Source organism: Onychomys torridus, chromosome 5, assembly GCF_903995425.1.
Source record: "Onychomys torridus chromosome 5, mOncTor1.1, whole genome shotgun sequence".
NCBI lineage: Eukaryota > Metazoa > Chordata > Mammalia > Rodentia > Cricetidae > Onychomys > Onychomys torridus.
The window spans coordinates 12,119,408-12,136,748 of record NC_050447.1 but is presented as its reverse complement, the minus strand read 5'-3'; the positions used below and the strand labels follow the sequence as shown (position 1 = coordinate 12,136,748).

General features: G+C 50.6%; 1 protein-coding gene across 3 annotated transcripts; it reads right to left on the bottom strand.

Annotated features, from left to right (window-relative positions):
* Nucleotides 1-4,924: 4,924 nt before the first annotated feature.
* Nucleotides 4,925-17,341, bottom strand: Hook2 (hook microtubule tethering protein 2). 3 transcript variants are annotated; one of them, XM_036189002.1, is made up of 23 exons: nt 17,182-17,341; nt 16,629-16,714; nt 16,486-16,558; nt 14,312-14,362; nt 14,097-14,229; nt 13,911-13,978; nt 13,524-13,586; nt 13,044-13,124; nt 12,702-12,862; nt 12,484-12,624; nt 11,644-11,845; nt 10,443-10,553; nt 10,263-10,350; nt 10,066-10,135; nt 9,352-9,489; nt 9,183-9,270; nt 9,085-9,090; nt 8,953-8,987; nt 7,428-7,510; nt 7,248-7,351; nt 5,617-5,727; nt 5,477-5,548; nt 4,942-5,387 (listed from the first exon to the last, which is right to left on the bottom strand). In XM_036189002.1, exons 1-23 carry the CDS (start codon nt 17,224-17,226, stop codon nt 5,238-5,240), a joined length of 2,160 nt encoding a protein of 719 aa, XP_036044895.1. In that variant the 5' UTR covers nt 17,227-17,341; the 3' UTR covers nt 4,942-5,237. The 3 variants fall into 3 exon arrangements, with proteins under 3 accessions (XP_036044896.1, XP_036044895.1, XP_036044897.1); XM_036189003.1 differs by lacking the exon at nt 9,085-9,090 and having other exon boundaries at nt 4,925-5,387; XM_036189004.1 differs by lacking the exons at nt 9,085-9,090; nt 14,097-14,229; nt 14,312-14,362.

The following is a 17,341-nucleotide window of genomic DNA, read 5'->3' as shown; positions in this document are numbered from 1 at the left end:
GGTGTCAAATTGCAGCTGGCCTGTACCTCCTGACTAGGCTGTCTTGGAGCTCACATCCACCCCCTTGCCTACCTAGTGCTGGGCTTAAAGGCAGGTGACACCACACCTGGCCTTCCAAACTTTCTTGATGTTCTAGTCATCCCCACCCCCCAAATTTTGATGTAGTACCTTTGGTTTTATTCACTGGTGAGAGAGAAATGCTGCCTGGTGATCAGAGCCCTTAGCATGAAAGACAAGCAGTGGCAACACTGAGTTATATCGCCAGGCCTACTCATCAGTAAGTTAGCCACTGTTTCAAAGCGACCATTTCCCCCTTGCTCCAAGCTCCTGCATTCTCAAATATTCTCTCTGCACTCCAACTCCTGTGTGTATGGTGCTGGGGGATGCAACTCAGGCCCTCTTGCACACCGGCTAAGCCAGGCAACTGCTCTGCCCACTGTGCTGCCCCAGTCCAAATATGCCAGGTTTGTTTGCTTTAGTAATTATTTTTCTTGGTTTGGCAATTGTGTATATGAGCATTTGCCTACATGTAAGTCTGTGTACCACTTGCTTGCCTGGTTCCTCAGAGTCCAGAAGAGGATGTCGGATCTCCTGGAACTGGAGATACAAACAGCTGTGAGCGGCTATGTGGCTGCTGGAACTCAAATTCAAGTTCTTCAGCCCTGAACTGCTGAGCCATCTCTCTGGCCCCTATTTTGTCTCTTCAAGATGATGCCCACTATGTAGCTCTGGCTGTCCCAGAACTTACTATGTCTTGCTGGCTGCAAGAACATGTTATAGAGATTCAGCTGTGTATTAAAGCTATACTTTGACCGTCCAAGGGTCTGTCAAATGGGGAGCCATTTATCACAGAATATTTGGTGTTATACCGCCTTAATATTCAGCTGTGCCTCGCTATGAAATTCTTGCGTGCCCATATACTATAGACCATTTGACAAACAGTTCGGCTTCTCAGACCTGCTGAACCTCTAAGTAACTAACTCTCTCCTGAGCCTAGGAGACAAGCAGGCTGGAGATGCATAGCTTTGTTTCTTGTGCAAATGAAGCTCAAACCATCCCCTTCCTTCAGAACTAGGGGCTTGGCAGAGAGATTGACTGAGAACAAGAGGGTTTTTTGCATAACCAGGGGCAGTAAGGACTGGAGCAGAATTCCAGAGGCAGACAGACTGTGTAGCCAGGGAGGAGAATACGGAGATTCTGTAGAGGGTAAGGCAGATCTCTTGTAAAGTGTATCAGGGCCAGGGGTAAGGATCCAGGAAGGATAGATGGAGGGCAAAGGAACAGAGGATGAAGATGGGACCAAGAATGGAAGAGCCATTACCAGGGCTGTGGGGGCAGAACAAGTCAATACAAAAGGAGCTGAGGCTCAGGATGGAACTGAGGCTAGAGAGTTGTGTTATAAAGGAATAAAGTAGCTGGGCGGTGGTGGTGCACGCCTTTGATCCCAGCACTCGGAGGCAGAGGCAGGTGGATCTCTGTGAGTTCGAGGCCAGCCTGGGCTACAGAGCAAGATCCAGGAAAGGTGCAAAGCTACACAGAGAAACTTATTTCTCGAAAAACAAACAAACAAACAAACAAACAAATAAATAAATAAAAATAGCTCCTAACATTTTCTCAAACATGTATTTGTGTATGTGTGTGTGTATTTGTGCAAGGAGCTAGAAGTCAATTCTCTACCATGTGAGTCCCAGGAACCAAACTTGTGTTTTTAGGCCTAATGGCAAGCTCCTTCATCCACTGAACCATTTCTCCACGCTGATTTGTTTTTCTTTTGGACAGAGACTCATATAGCCCAGGCTGGCCTTAAACTCACTATACAGCCAAAGATGACCTTGAATTCTTGGTCTTGCCTCCACCTCCCAAGTGCAGGGTTTTCCTTCCTTCCTTCCTTCCTTCCTTCCTTCCTTCCTTCCTTCCTTCCTTCCTTCCTTTCTGTTAGGGACCAAGATTTCAGGAACCAAACATGAGCCATGGAAAGTACTAGCTAAGCCAGAGAACAAGTCATAAACCCACCACCCTCCCTTAGAGCAGTAACACCTGTTTGCTAACTGGAGGCTCCCAAAGATAAGAACATTCCACAGTCAGGTGCCATGGCAACCGAATGTAAAGAGCATTCCATGGTCAGGTAGCCTAGCAACAGAACAAATGGCCCCTGACCAGTTACCTTAGCAGACTTTTTGCAGTTGCACAACCTGCACATCTCCCACATACTGCACGCCTTCCACGTCCCTTCCCCTTCCCTCCTTCCCACCCCTTCCCCTCTTATGCGATAATAGCCATGCGGAGGAAAATAGTTTGGCAGCTTGATCAGAATACTGTCTTGCTGCTGTCTCTTGTGTCCCATTTCTTTCATTCACTCCCACAGGTGGGTCACCCCCGTTGAAACCCTGCTGGCCAGGGCACCTTTCTTCTTTTTCTTTTCTTGGTTTTTCCAGACAGTGTTTCTCTGTGTAGCCCTGGCTGTTCTGGATCTTGCTCCATAGACCAGGCTGGCCTCGAACTCAGAAATCCCCCTGACTCTGCCTCCTGAGTGCTGGGATTAAAGTCATGTACTACTACCTCCTCGTTACTTATTTTTTTTCTTTTTTAAAGCTTGTTAGTCTTAGATGATCTTAAACTCAACAGCAATCCTACTGCCTCAGCTCAGCCTCTTCAGGGCTAGGACCACTGCTTTCCAGGTCTTTATTTTATTTTATTTTATTTATTTTTTGTTTTGGTTTTTCAAGACAAGGTTTCTCTGTGTAGCTTTGTGCCTTTCCTGGATCTCACTCTGTAGACAAGGATGGCCTCGAACTCACAGAGATCCGCCTGCCTCTGCCTCCCCAGTGCTGGGATCAAAGGCGTTCGCCGCCACCACCCTGCTTACTTTCCAGGTCTTAACTGAATTGCTCTTATATGCCATTGACTTTTGACATTTAGAAGTTTAGCAGGGACCCTTTCCTTGACCACCTGTTTGGCCTGAGCATTTCAAAGATAATCCTCCCCTAAATCCCACAAATCAGCTGCCAGTGGTTCCCCAATCCAGGCCACATGTGTACTTCCATGTCACGACCGCCTCGACCAGCAAGGAAGACGCAACACCGAGCTCTTCTTTCAGCAGTTTACTCAGGAACCTTGAACAATCTTCTGACCCCGGGGAAAGCCCGCCCACAACCTAAATAGTCCCTGGGTGGCCAACCCCAGCCTGCCACGTGGGTACTGCAGATAGGTCCAGGTTCATGGAAGCAAGCCAGATCCTAGGACTAAGCCAAATATGGAGTTGTTTACTCCTGAGAGCACTCACCATCGGGAAGGTGGGGGCGGAAGCCAGCGCCATCTTATGGGTGTGGCTGTGCACAGCTCTCTACACTTCCAGGATATCAATCCCAAACCATACCTACTGGGATTCTTCTGCTATGGAATAATGCTTTTGTACACTGGTTTAATAAAACACTGATTGGCCAGTAGCCAGGCAGGAAGTATAGGTGGGATAAGAGATAAGGAGAATTCTGGGAAGAGGAAGGCTGAGTCAGGAGATGTCAGCCTGCTGTCCAGGGAGCAGCATGTAATGGCAGATAGGTAAAGCCACGGAAAACATGGAAACATAGATTAACAGAAATGGGCTGAGTTTAAGTGTAAGAGCTAGTCAGTAGTAAGCCTGAGCTAATGGCTGAGCAGTTTTAATTAATATAAGCCTCTGTGTGTTTACTTGGGTCTGAGTAGCTGCGGACCTTCCTCTTAAGCACACCACCCAGCAGCAAACCTTGAAGGCTCTAACATCACTCTCTACAGGTCACTTAGATTAGTGACCTCTGCTCTGGGTGTGACCCTTCAGCCTTGCCACCAGAGAACACCTACAAACACCCTACTGAAGGGAGGCTTCCTCCCTTCAATCTTCTCACTTAGAACCAGGCTGAAGCACTCGCTCCTTCCTTACTCCATTCCAGCCACACTAGCCTCCACCTACCAAACGACAGCTCATCTCAGGGCCTTGCACATGCTAGTCCCCCAAATGGACTGTTCTTCCCTAGGGGTCTAGATGGCCCCACCCTAATCTCTGCCTGCTTATATGTTGCTTAAATATTACCTTTTCTAGCCAGGACTACCTTCCTGGACTTATTTTTTCTTTTCTTTTTTTTTTTTTTAAGATTTATATTTATTTATTTGAAGACAAGGTCTATTATGTGGCTCTGACTGTCCTAGAACTCAGAGATCCACCTGCCTCTGCCTCCCAAGTGCTGAGATTAAAAGCATTTACGGTTTGGAGAGAATGCTCAGAGGTTAAGAGCACCAACTGCTCTTCCAGAGGTCCCGAGTTCAATTCCCAGCAACCACATGGTGGCTCACACCATCTGTAATGAGATCTGATGCCCTCTTTGGGCCTGCAGGCAGAACACTGTATACATAATAAATAAATAAATCTTAAAAAAAATGATAACAACAAAAATACCATAGGATTCACATCTGTTACTGTGTGTTACTATTCACTCATTCTGAATGAAAAGCAGGAGCCAGGCAGTGGTGGCACATGCCTCTAATCCCAGCACTCAGGAGGCAGAAGCAGGCAGATCTCTGTAGAGGGTCTGGTTTACAGAGGGAGTTCTAGGACAGCCAGGGCTACACAGAAAAACCCTGTCTCAAAAACAAAACAAACAAAAACCCCACAAGAATGCAAGACAAGGACTGGAGAGATGGCTCAGTGATTAAGAGCACTGGTTCCTCTTCCAGGGACCAGGGTTCAACTCCCACATCATAGCTCACAACCATCTGTAACTCTAGTTTCAGGGGATCTGATGCCCTCTTTTGGCCTCTGTGGGCACCAGGTACACACATAGTACACAAACATACACAAGGGCAAAACACTCATACTTGTAAAGAAAAAAAATGTTAAAAAAAAAAAAAAAAAAGGTAGAGAAAAAAGAATCCAAGACAAGACAAGGCTTTCTTAAAAGCAATGGCCTGTGACCCTAGCTGACATTTTATTCCTCACCATGATATCCAGAGTCCATTCATGACAGATTTATTAAAGTCTTTATTCTTTTCAAATATAAAATCAGGCTCTTCCCAGGTTGTACATGAGACCCAGGAGAAGAATCACATTGTTAAAAAGAATAGCCTACACCTGCTACCTGCCTCTCCCCTTCTTTCCCATTTAAGGAAGCAAAGGGCAGAGGCCATAGCCTCAATTAAGGTCAAGGGCCCACGCTGGGTATCATGGGAACTGGAGGACTCCAGCAGGCAGTGGAAGTTGAGGTCTGTCAGTGTTTGTCCGTGGGGCGAAGACTCAGAGAAGCCAGGCGTCCCAGGGGTCCTCGGCGAGCATTGGTGGCCAGTCTTTGCTGTGCCAGGAAGGACTGGGCATGGGCAGGACCCTGCTCTTCCCCAGTCCGTTGCTCTAAGGCCATGCCCTGGAGAGGCGGTATGATCGACAGGGAGTGAGTGAGCCTACCTAAGCCGTGTGAGCCAGATCCACCAGCCATGGAAGCAGCCTACTCACCATGCTGTACCAAGCACTGATGAGCAGCTTTTCCTCCTGCTCCCGCTGACCCCGACTCTTTTCATAGTCCATCTGCCAGGGAAGCAAGAGTCAGGGGCCTGGGTGTGCTGAGGGCCCCATGGAGGGATGAGACTACCCACCTCCAGGTGCCGTATTCGCATGTTTCTCTCCCAGAGCTGTGTCCTCAGGGTGTGGAGTTCCTGGGACACCCCAGGAGGTGGCTGCTGCTTGGGTTCCAGGGTCTGAATGACCTAGGGATTAAAAAAAAAACCAAATCACAAAAGAGTGAGCATGATTAGAATGGTAGTGACTTTCTGCAGTCCTGGGGACTGGTTGAATCTAAGGTCTCACACATGCCAGGCAACACAGCTACTTCACTAGCACTATCTTGTTTTGTTGAGACAGAGTCTATCTCATTCAGATCAGGCCTCAAACTTAAGATCCTCTTGCCTCTGAGTCACGCTTGGATCTTTTTCTTTCTATCTATCTGTCTATCTGTCTATCTATCTATCACCTATCTGAGACAAGGTCTCTGTATGCAGTCTGGCTGACCTTGAACTCATGGAGATTTACCTGCCTCTGCCTCCCTAGTGCTGGAATTAAAGGAGTATATATCGCCATGCCTGCCTCTTTATTTTCCATACTGCCTAACCCTGCAGAATAGTTGGGAACACAGACTTGAACTACCCAGGCCCCTTGCTTTGGCTTAATATTATATATTTACTTATTTTTTGAAATGCTAGGGACCAAACCCAGGGCCTCCTGCCTGCTAAGCAAGTACAGTCAGTGAGCCACATACCCAGTCCCCAGCTAGCAGGTTATGGACAAGCACTCTATCACTTAGCCACATCTCTAGAACCTCACTGGTAGATCTAAGACAGAAGTTCTACCACTGAGCTATGCCCCAAAGCTTCTCTGTAGACCCCTTGACACATGGAGTGCAAGGGATAGACAGCTCTTAGCAGCAGCACCATGCAGAAGGCTATGGCATATCATGGGTATATATATATATGGCATATCATGGGTGTATATATATGGTATATCATGGGTGTATATATATGGTATATCATGGGTATATATATATATGGCATATCATGGGTATATATATATGGCATATCATGGGTATATATATATGGCATATCATGGGTGTATATATATGGCATATCATGGGTGTATATATATGGTATATCATGGGTATATATATGGTATATCATGGGTATATATATATGGCATATCATGGGTATATATATATGGCATATCATGGGTATATATATATGGCATATCATGGGTATATATATATGGCATATCATGGGTATATATATATGGCATATCATGGGTGTATATATATGGCATATCATGGGTGTATATATATGGTATATCATGGGTATATATATGGTATATCATGGGTATATATATATATGGCATATCATGGGTATATATATATATGGCATATCATGGGTGTATATATATGGCATATCATGGGTGTATATATATGGTATATCATGGGTATATATATGGTATATCATGGGTATATATGTATGGTATATCATGGGTATATATATATATGGTATATCATGGGTGTATATATATGGCATATCATGGGTATATATATGGTATATCATGGGTGTATATATATGGTATATCATGGGTATATACGAAGGGTGTGAACGCTGAAGGCAGGGATGTACAACTGGCAGGAGATGTGGACTGACGGGAAGCACAGGAAGTAGGACCTGAGGCAGGAGGGCCAGGGGACACTGAGCATCCTTACCGTGCGTGCCTTATCCACATAGCGGCGGTAGCGTTCCTCCACGGCCTGCAAGTCTGCATCCTTCTTCTGCAGGCTGTTCTGCAGCTCCTCAATCCGACGAGCCGCTGCAGAACAAGGTCTAAAGTTGCACGCTACACTCTGGGCTCCCTCTAGCCCTGGCTACTGCTGAACCCCACTTACTATTGCTGTAGGTGGGGGGCTCCAACTCCTCAATGTATTCCCGCTTCCTCTGCAGCTCCAGATCAGCCTCACGCAGCTTCTGCCTGCGGGCATGGAAGAAGTGGATGGCCGTGGACTGGCATCCCTGCCTGTCTGTCCGTCCGTCCGTCCATCCATCCACCTGTGGCATTGGGGGTATAACCCAGGGCCTTGTCCATACTATACAAGTGCTCTACCATTGACCACGCTCCAGCATCTCACTGAACTCTAGGCTGAATCTCTACAGCAGATACACACTCCCAGCCAACTGGCTTCTCTTTTCTCCTAGTGGTGTCCCAGTAAGTCAGAAGCTTCATTATGGTCTCTTAAACCTCCTTGCTCTGTCTAATTATCTCCCCATCCTATGGTCCCCAAGTTGGTCTGGTCCTCATCACCCATCCCTTCATCCCTGGCCATCTCTTCTCCTTTCAGTACCTCAGATTCATTCTCCACCCAGCAGCCAGGGTTTTGTTTGGAGCTTTTTTTTTTTTTTTTTTAGGAATTATTATTTGTGTGTGTGTATGGATCTGAGTGTATATCACATGGCGTCTGTGCCTGGGAGAGGAAAAGAGGGCATTGGGGTCCCTGGAGCTGGAGTTACAGGTCACTGTGAGCCACCTGACATGAGGACTGGGATTCAAACTTATGGCCTCTGGAAGACCAGCAAGTGACCTTAACTACTGAGCTGTCTCTCAAGCCTCAGGGCTGTCTCTATGTTTTACTTCTTGCGGTGCTAAGAATAGAACCCAAAAGCCTGGTAGATACAAGGCCAGTGCTCTACCACTAAGTCAGAGATATGGTCGCTTGGCTGGGGGTTTGCCCCGTGTAGAGGTGGGCAGTCCCTGTGTGTACCTTGACACCCCCCCCCTTGGCTTGAGATAGTCTCACATAACCCAGGATGGCCTTGAACTCCTGCCCTCCTCCTTCTCTCCTGAGTGCTGGAATCACAGGCCCATACCACATCCCCTACTTTTTCTAAAAGAGATTCTGAGCCAGGCTTAATGGTACATGCTATGAACACACAGAAGGGAGGTTGAGGCAGGAAGATTACAAGGCCGCGGCCAGTCTGGGCTACAGAGAGAACTTGTTTCATAATAAAACAAAGGAAGGGGTTAAGATCACTCGCGGTTCCTGTAGAGGACCCAAGTATGGTTCCCAGCACAAACATGGTGGCTCACAGCTACCCTGTAACTCGGGGGATGGGAGGCCTTCTTCTGAACACCAGGGGCATATGTGGTATAAAGACAAATCACTCATACACATAAAATAAGTAAATCAAAGCAAACAAAAGATCATACTTGAGAGCAAGACCTGGTAGTTTACACCTGCAAACTCAGCGCTTGGGAGGCAGAGGGCCAGGAGGGCAGGTATTCAAGGCCAGCTTCAGTTATATGACATCCTGTCTCAAAATAAAGACTGAACTTGACCTAGCTGACTGGATCTCCTCACCCACAATTCTCCACACCTTCGCCCCGAGGGCTCCCACCCCAGGAGTGATAGCACTTACAGATGATCCTCCAGCTTCCTCTTCAGCAAGGTGGGCTGGGGGAGAGAAGCAGGCAGGGAGTGAGGGATGGGGGACAGGTCTGAAAACCTGTGCGGGTAACGATGGGGTGCCTCCCTGGACCGTGGTACTCACAGTGGCCTTCATCGGGCATCGGGCAGCAGGGGTTGGGGAGAAAGGAAGATTACTGGGGGGCACTACGAGGGCCAGGCAGGGAGGAGGTGGGCACTCACGTCCTCAGCCTTGGCCCCCTGCTCCTGCAAGGCTTTCTGTAGCTCTTCCACCTGGGCCTTCAGCTCAGACATCTGCTGCTGGTTCAGCCTGGTGGGGAAGGGTGCTCAGTACTTGCACTTGGTCGTGCCTGTGGATCTCCTCTCCAAACAAGCCGACTAGGGCTCTTACCGGTGCTGCGTCTCCAGCCCGTGGCGTGCGCGGTTGGCCTCTTCCAGGTGGCGCTGCAGCTCCTCCAGTCTCTCCCGGTCCGCAGCCTCCTGCTGGCACAGCCGCTTGTTCTCCAGCTGAAGCCGCAGGAGCTTCTCCCTGAGGACAGGGAGGAGTATTGCTGGGCTCCTAGACCGCCCATTAGGTGAAAACTCTGGGTCAAATGCTGCCCAGCCTGCCTTCGGGTAGGAGTACTGAAGACCCCGCCCACTCCAGGGGCTCAGGCTCTGGGGGCTGACGTGGGCCGGGATGGGGGACTAAGGAGGGAAATCAAAGTGGGCGGGGCTCCAAAGAGGTGCGCGGGTGGGGGTGAGAGGATTCGAACACTTGCATCCAGCTGCAGAAACAGTAAGAGCTAGCTAGGGTGGGGTTACTAGAACAGGGTAAAAGGAACTGGACCTAGTAGGGGCCAGTGATACCAGGGCAGGAACCTAGGTCTCAGATCAAAGTAAGCAGAGCTGTAGGAATTTTGCATCTGAAGCGAAACCACGTGGATTGGACTTAATTTGTGCACTGAAAGCCTTTGAAATAGAAGAGCCCGTGGCCAGAGCAGAAGCAGGTACAGGGAAGCCTAAACCAGGCAACCAAGAGGAATGGTAAGCTTGCACTCTGGGAGTGGGGCTGGGCAAGAGCCTAGCCTGGATGGGTCCAGAGCCTTAAGAGGTCCCTGTATACCTGAACTCTGCAGGTAGGATCTCTGAGGCCAAGTTTTCCGGGCCAGAAGGGGTAGGATCCAGCGAGAGGTCTGAAGAAAACAAGAAATCTTCAGGTTTCTGTGCACCCGCAGTCTCTATCCCGGGGTTCTCTTTTCAAGGGTCATCTTTGAGGGCTAAAGCACAGCCCGACCACCCCAACCCCGACCTGAAACTCACCCGCCTGAGCCAATGCCCTCGGCTGCAGCTGGGCACAGCGGAGCTCCTCATTGGCCTCCCTCAGGGAGTCTCTTTCTGTCAATAGCCGCTACAGGGACAGGATGCAAGATGCCCGTTGGACCTCCTGGGAGATGGGCTATCCCAGGACACACAGGGCAGAGCCTGGACAGAGGGCCTCACCTCCTTCTCCTTTGTCACCAAGTCACACTTCTCCTCTAGGTTCCGGCACTCAAACAGCCACTTCTCGGCCTTCATGGCCTCTTCCTGCCGCTGCCCTTGCAGCTCTTGCACCTGCAAGAGAGGAGTGGGCCTGAGACTGGCAGACGCAAGCCACCAAGCCGGACAGCCCGGGCTCCATCCCTGGAACCCACAGGGTAGACGGAGAAAGCCAGCTTCTGCAAGTTGTCTTCTGAACCCCGCTTGCACACTCATACACATACACAAACTCACACACAAAATAAATAAAATGTAACAAGAAAAGAAGCAAAGTTAGAGGCTGGAGAGATAGCTCAACAGATAAGAGCACTGGCTTCTCCCTTCCAGAGGACAGGGATTCGATTCCCAGCACCCATGTGGTGGCTCACAACTGTCTGTAACTCTGGACCAAGGGGATCTGATGCCTTCTTCTGGCACCAGGACCACATGTGGTACACAGACACCCATGTAGAGGAAACATCCATACACATAAATTGTTTGGTTTTTTTTGTGTTTGTTTTTTCAAGACAGGGTTTTTTTGTGTTGCAGCTCTGGCTGTCCTGGAACTCGATTTGTAGTCCAGGCTGGCCTCAAACTCAGAGATCCCCCTGCCTCTGCCTCCCGAGTGCTGGGATTAAAGGTGTGCGCCACCACCACCTGGCTCTTATTTATTTATTTATAAATTTATAAGTAAATTTATGTGGCCGGGCAGTGGTGGCACACGCCTTTAATCCCAGTACTTGGGAGGCAGAGGCAGGTGGATCTCTGTGAGCTCGGGGCGAGCCTGGGCTACAGAGTGAGTTCCAGGACAGCCAGGCCTGTTACACAGAGAGACCAGGGGGAACGGGCAGGAGGGCGGACAGCAGAGATAGGAGGGGCAGCATCAGAAGACCTGGTGGAGCCAGAAGAGGGTGGAGCCAGAAGAGGGTGGAGCCAGAAGAGGGGTGGAGCCAGAAGAGGGGTGGGACCAGAAGAGGGTGGAGCCAGAAGAGGGTGGGGCCAGATAGGACATGGTGGTAACAAGAAGTTGGGAGGAAGGGTGCTCAAGAGATAGTGGGACCTACAAACCCAGCCAGGGGAGGGGCGCTCCTAGAGGGCATGGCCTGGTAATACAAGAGGGTTGGCTACAGAGCGGTGCTGGGAGTGGGTCCAGCCGTTATGGGGTGGCGCTCCCTGCCTGCCTTACCTGCCTGCGCTGAGTCTCGAGCTGGGCACGCAGGGACCCCGCACGGCGCAGCTCCTCTTCCAGCTGCCGCGTGCGTTCCGCGTGGCCCGCATTGCGCTCCTCCAGCTGCCGCACCTGCCGTCTGAGCTCCCGCAGCTCACCCAGACGGCGACGGCAGCTGTGCAAAGTGGCCTCCAGCTGCCTCGCACGTTCGGAGGACTGCCTGAGAAGGCATAGGGAGTGGAAATTTCAGAGGTCGGCTGGGATGTTGGGCAGGGAAGGGTTTCAGCCTGAGGGATTCGGGTTCAAGGTGAAGGTGTCAGCCAGGTCTGTAATTCTGGTAGGGGTCATTAGAGTAATAGATTAAAGAACTATGAGATAACAGAGTGAGTGATAAGGACACTTTGGGGTCATGGGGAGCTGCGAGGAGTCTTCAGAAGCGAGGTGGGATGGTTCGCTGGGTGTGTTAGCAGTTCTAAGAATATATAGGGTTATATATAAGAATATATAGGGTTATAGGAGAGGTCTTTAAAGATACAGAAGGCACAGTAGGTTCACAGGGCGCTGTGATGATACAGTCTTAGAGGACATCCTGGAACCTAGGGGCATGATGGGATCCAAATGGTGCAGTGGGGTCTGCAGAATATTAAATGGAGGGGCTGTATTTGTGCTGTTGGGTGTTGGCTAATGAATGACACTGTAAAACCAAGGGGGCTCCATGGATCCAGGAGGTCTCTCTGTAGTGGGCCTTAGTGTAGCTGGAAGCACTGCCTCCTTGGGACTTGGAGGTGTCACAGCACTGGAGAGCGTTCTGTGCCAATGCTGCAGGTATGTGGTGGGCATTCAGGACCTGCTGCCTACCGAAGCTCGTCCATCTCATCCTTTAGCGCTTGTGCCTCCTGGGATAGGCTGGTCAGTGCTTGGTTCCGTTGTTGCAGCTCAGTGACCTCCCGCTGCAGCTCCACGCATCGCAGCCGCTCATCTTCCCGGCTGCTCTCCAGCCTGGGGTGTCAGGGGAAAGACACATCAGAAGGACGCCCTTTGGCCCCACTGCCCTGGCCCCACCCAGCTGACCATACCTGAAGTTCTCCTCTTGCAGCTGTTCCAGCTGTGACTGCAGGAGCAACAGCTTCTTAGCAGTGAGGCCTGGAGCACTCTCCACTTCCGAGCGGCCCACCCGCTCCCGCAGGGCAGCATTCTCTTGTGCCAGATTCTGCTTCTCCTCCGAAAGGAGCACAAGCTGTGGGCGGGAAGACAGGTGAACTGGAGCACGAACCAGGTTTTATGTAGATGGGTCTATGAAGGTGGGTTTATGTAAATGGCCCTGTTCCCTCCGCCTCACCCACCTGCGCCTCACCCACCTGCACCTCACCCACCTGCGCCTCACCCACCTGCACCTCACCCACCTGCGCCTCACCCACCTGCCGTTCCAGATCCAGGTAGTGTTGCTGAAGTTCATCACCCTCCTCCACCTCCTCACTCAGGAAATAGTATCTTCGGGACTGAGGAGATGGACAAGAGGTGGGAGATGAAGGGCTCCAGTCAGAAGGGATGAAGTAGAAAAGCTGTGATTTCCAGGGGCCCTGGGGAGGGGTCAAGGAACCCCAAGATCTAAGAGTGGGCTGGGGTCCTAAGAGAATGGAAGAAGAGTAATTTTCTAACCCCTGAGATGGGGCAAGGCGAGAGGCTAAGGCTGGAGAAACAGAGAGGGTCATTTAAGCTTAAGAATAACAAACCCTTTATCAGCTGCTCTCCTGTGATCCCAGCTACAAGGAGGCTGAGCCAGGAAGATCTAAAGTTCACCCGTTTGCTGCCTGGACTACATAAGGTCAAGCCTGTTCACCTTAGCAACCAGAGAAGCAGGGGCAGGAGCAAGACCTTTAGCAAGTTTCTATCTTTACCTGTGTATCAAAGTTCCCGTAAGTCTCTGATGACAAGGAATCAGGAGTGTCTTTCATCATGAGCTGCGGAAGGGGGCATTGTGATGAGCTAGGCTCTCTGATACAACCTTCAAGGCTTCTGCAAATCAGCCAAAGAACCTCTCTCCTGCCCCTCCCCAAGGCTAGTTTAGCCTGATAACTCCTGCCCAGAGGCTCCCGCCAATGCAGAAAAAGGCCAACACTTCTGAGGCTACAGGGTTCTGACTTACAGCCGACATACACAGATCTGGAACTTCTGACTTCTAGGCAGAGGACAGACCTTACCAGGCAGGGCAGGGGCTGTGCCCAGTTGCCCAGTGTCCCCTCCCCTGACACTTCTGGATCGCCCCAAGGGATGCTCTCACCTACCTCCTGGATGGCTTCCATCACTACATGTTGAACAGATTCCTCCAGTGTCATAATTCTCTGGATATACTCTGGGGATGAAGGTGGAGGTGAGAGGCTGAGACCAGGGATGGGTTAGACAGGAAAGAATATTTCCCCAGGTGTCCTCTGGGGGCTCTCTGACTTCCTCCCCTCTAGCCCTCCTCATACCCTGCTTTTTCTCACAGCTGATAGCACAGCCCAGTACCAACTGAAGCAGTTTGCCGAGCTCTGCAGGATTGGAGAGTTCACCAATGAGGCTCACATCTGGAAGGTGCTGCTCTGATACAGGATGCCCTAGAACCTGAGAACACAGAGAGGAGATGTCAGGACTCAGAATGAACTGTCTCCCAACCCAGCCCCCTAAATCCCTTTGCAGTACTCACATCCTTGGAGTATTCCATCAAGCTCTGTAAGATCTTCTCCAGTTTCCTGACCTGGTGAGGCCAAGGAGTTATCTACACATGGAGGTCTAGGGCAGTGCCCCCAAATCCATCCTCACTCCCTCCCCCTTCAATTTCCTTTCCCTGCTTATCCCCTAGCTGTCTGGTCCTGTTCTAAATATCCTTCTCCTCTAGGGCTGACCTGCATTGCCTATACTCGGCGCCTACCTCCCCATCATTATTCACAAGTCCCAGAATCCAGTAGTTTCTCACTACCTGGCACTACTAATGTCATATCCCACTTGGATGCCTGTACCCACAGCTTCTCATCTCCCACCTTTGGGGGGGGGGTAGGAGTTCTGGTGATCAAACCCAGGGCCTTAGGTATGGTAGACACAGGCTTTCCCATGGAACCACTCCCCTGCCCTCCATAGTATATCTAAGCACGGGCTCTCCCACTGAGCCATGCTTCCTGCCTCTCACTGCTGGATTCTAGGCAAGCTGTTGCCCACTGAACTGCATTCCCAGCCCTTCATCTCCTACTCTTGCTGCCTACACCCCATTCCTCCCCAAGAAACTAGGGGGAGCTTCTAAATGGCTGAGCCAGGTTGTGTCTTTCTTTTGCTAAAACTGTTCCCTCTTTCCATAGTACTTAAAAATAAAACAAAAAGGCACGGTGGCCTCCGCCTTTAATCCCAGCACGTGGGAAGCAGAGGCAGGCAGATCTCTGAACCTGAGGCCAACCTGGTCTACAGAACAAGTTCTGGACAACCAGGGCCATACAAGAAACCCTGCAACAAAAGCCAGAGAGAGAGAGAGAGAATCCATTCTGCCTCCCTGGCCTGCTAGGCCTGCTAGGCCCTTGGTGATCTCCTTTCTTCTGACTTCTTCACCCTTCCTCCTCACTCAGCTCATTCCCACATTAGGATCTGCAATCACTGCTCCCCAGGCATGGAGATAGGCCCATCTCAAGAAAGCACCCACCCACCTCCTATACCCTTTCTTTGTTTTTGTTTTTGGAGTTTCTCTCTGTGTAGCCCTTGGCTGTCCTAGAACTCACTCTGTAGACCAGGCTGGCCTTGAACTCAGATATCCACCTGCCTCTGCCTCCCGAGTGCTGAGATTAAAGTGTGCGCTGCAACACCCCACTGTTGTTGTTTTTTTAAGATTTATTTTATTTTATTTTTTGTTTATTTGTTTTTGGTTTGTTGAGACAGGGTTTCTCCATGTAGTTTTGGTGCCTGTCTTGTATCTTGTTCTGTAGCCCAGGCAGGCCTCGAACTCACAGAGATCCAACTGGCTCTGCCTCTCAAGTGCTGGGATTAAAGGCATGTGCCACTGCCACCCAGCTTATTTTATTTTTTAAATTACTGTGTGTGTGTGTGTGTGTGTGTGTGTGTGTGTGCGTGTGCGTGTGCGTGCGTGTGTGCCTGCAGAGGCCAGAAGTGTCAGGTCTCCTGGGGTTAGAGTTACAGGTGGTTCAGAGCTGCCTAATATCCTAATATCTGTGCTGGGAATTGAACTCAGGTCCTCTAGAAGAGCAGTATTCATGACCACTCGACCATTCTTCCACCCAGTTTTGTTTTTGAAACAGCATCTCTTGTGGCTCAGAATGACTTCTGGTTTGCTATGTAGCCACCAAGGTTGACCTTGAGTTCCTGATCCTCTTGCCTTCTAAGTCCTGGGATCCCATGTATGCCACCTGGCCTGTCTACCACTCCCACTATACCCCCTGATACTAGAGATGGAACTCAGGACCTTGTGTAGGGTGAGAAAATTCCCTATTGCTGAGCTACATTCATGACCCCCTTTTTAAAGTTTTGAGTCAGGATCTTAATAAGTTCCCCAGGTGGATGGAGAATTTGCCATCCTCCATACTCACCATACCAAAAATAGCTGGGATTATAGGCATTTGCTACCATACCTCTTGGAAGTTAACATGTGTTTGTGTGTATGCTTTTTGCCCACATCACAAGAATGATGGCAAGTTTTTATCTTACTGTGGGTGCTCAATATAAAGAACAAAAATAGCTTGCTGATCACCAGACATCTGGGCCCTTTTCCTGGCAGGTCTGCCTGTCCATTATGCAGGACATATGTCTAGCTGTCCCTTTACGATCACCTCATAAGTCCATCCTCTAGTTATTCCCTAGTCATGACATGAGTCCACCTGTCACCTTCGACTTCCAGCTGGGACTTGGGTCCTCTGTGATGCCCTGGAGCCATGCGTCGTTGAACCAAGAAGGGTCTCTAGGGGCGGAAAGGTGGGATGAGCTGGCTGGGGAGCCCTTGGGGATCCTCCCACTCAGCCCCAACTCACATCTGATTCAGCACATGGGCTATGGCGAGTCCGCTGCTCAGGTCCTGGGGGCTGGCACAGGGAGGTGGAACTTGGAACGTCTGCAACTAAAGAGGGCCGGGAGGGGCAACAGGAAAATTCAAGATCTGGAACACTTCTTTTGCAGACTTCGCCCCAGCCATCAGACACTTTACAGGGTTGGGAGTGCACTAGCCTGTAGCTCCACATCAACTCTGCGGGGGCGTGGCTTCTACACACCTGGGCAGGAGGGGGCGTGGCCTCATTTCACCTAGCCGGACAAACCCTACAAGTCTAAGTCAGGGCGTTACCAGAGCCACCTGGTCCCCACTGCTAGCTAACATGTGACCAGGCCTGTGCCCCAGAAGGGCGGGGCCTCACCTGTTCTTGCCTCTCAGGCCTGCCCACGTGACAGAGGCAGGTGGTCAGGTCAGAGTCCACCGGCCCAGCAAGCCTACGACCTATTCCTCCCTTCAGCACCAAGACAGAGGAGAAGACCACGACAGGGCAAGAAGAGAGGGCACACACCTGACCCAGCCCCGCCCCCCAGACCTACCCAGGTGAGCAGAGACCCGCATAGCTCGGCCTTGTCCACACTCATGGCTCCGGATCGAATTCGATCCGGGCCAAGGAGCCCCGGCGCGCAGCAGCAGCCTCCGGGTCCGCCACCAGCGAGCGCCCGAAGCCCAGACCTCCCGCTCGGCCTAGAGCGCCGC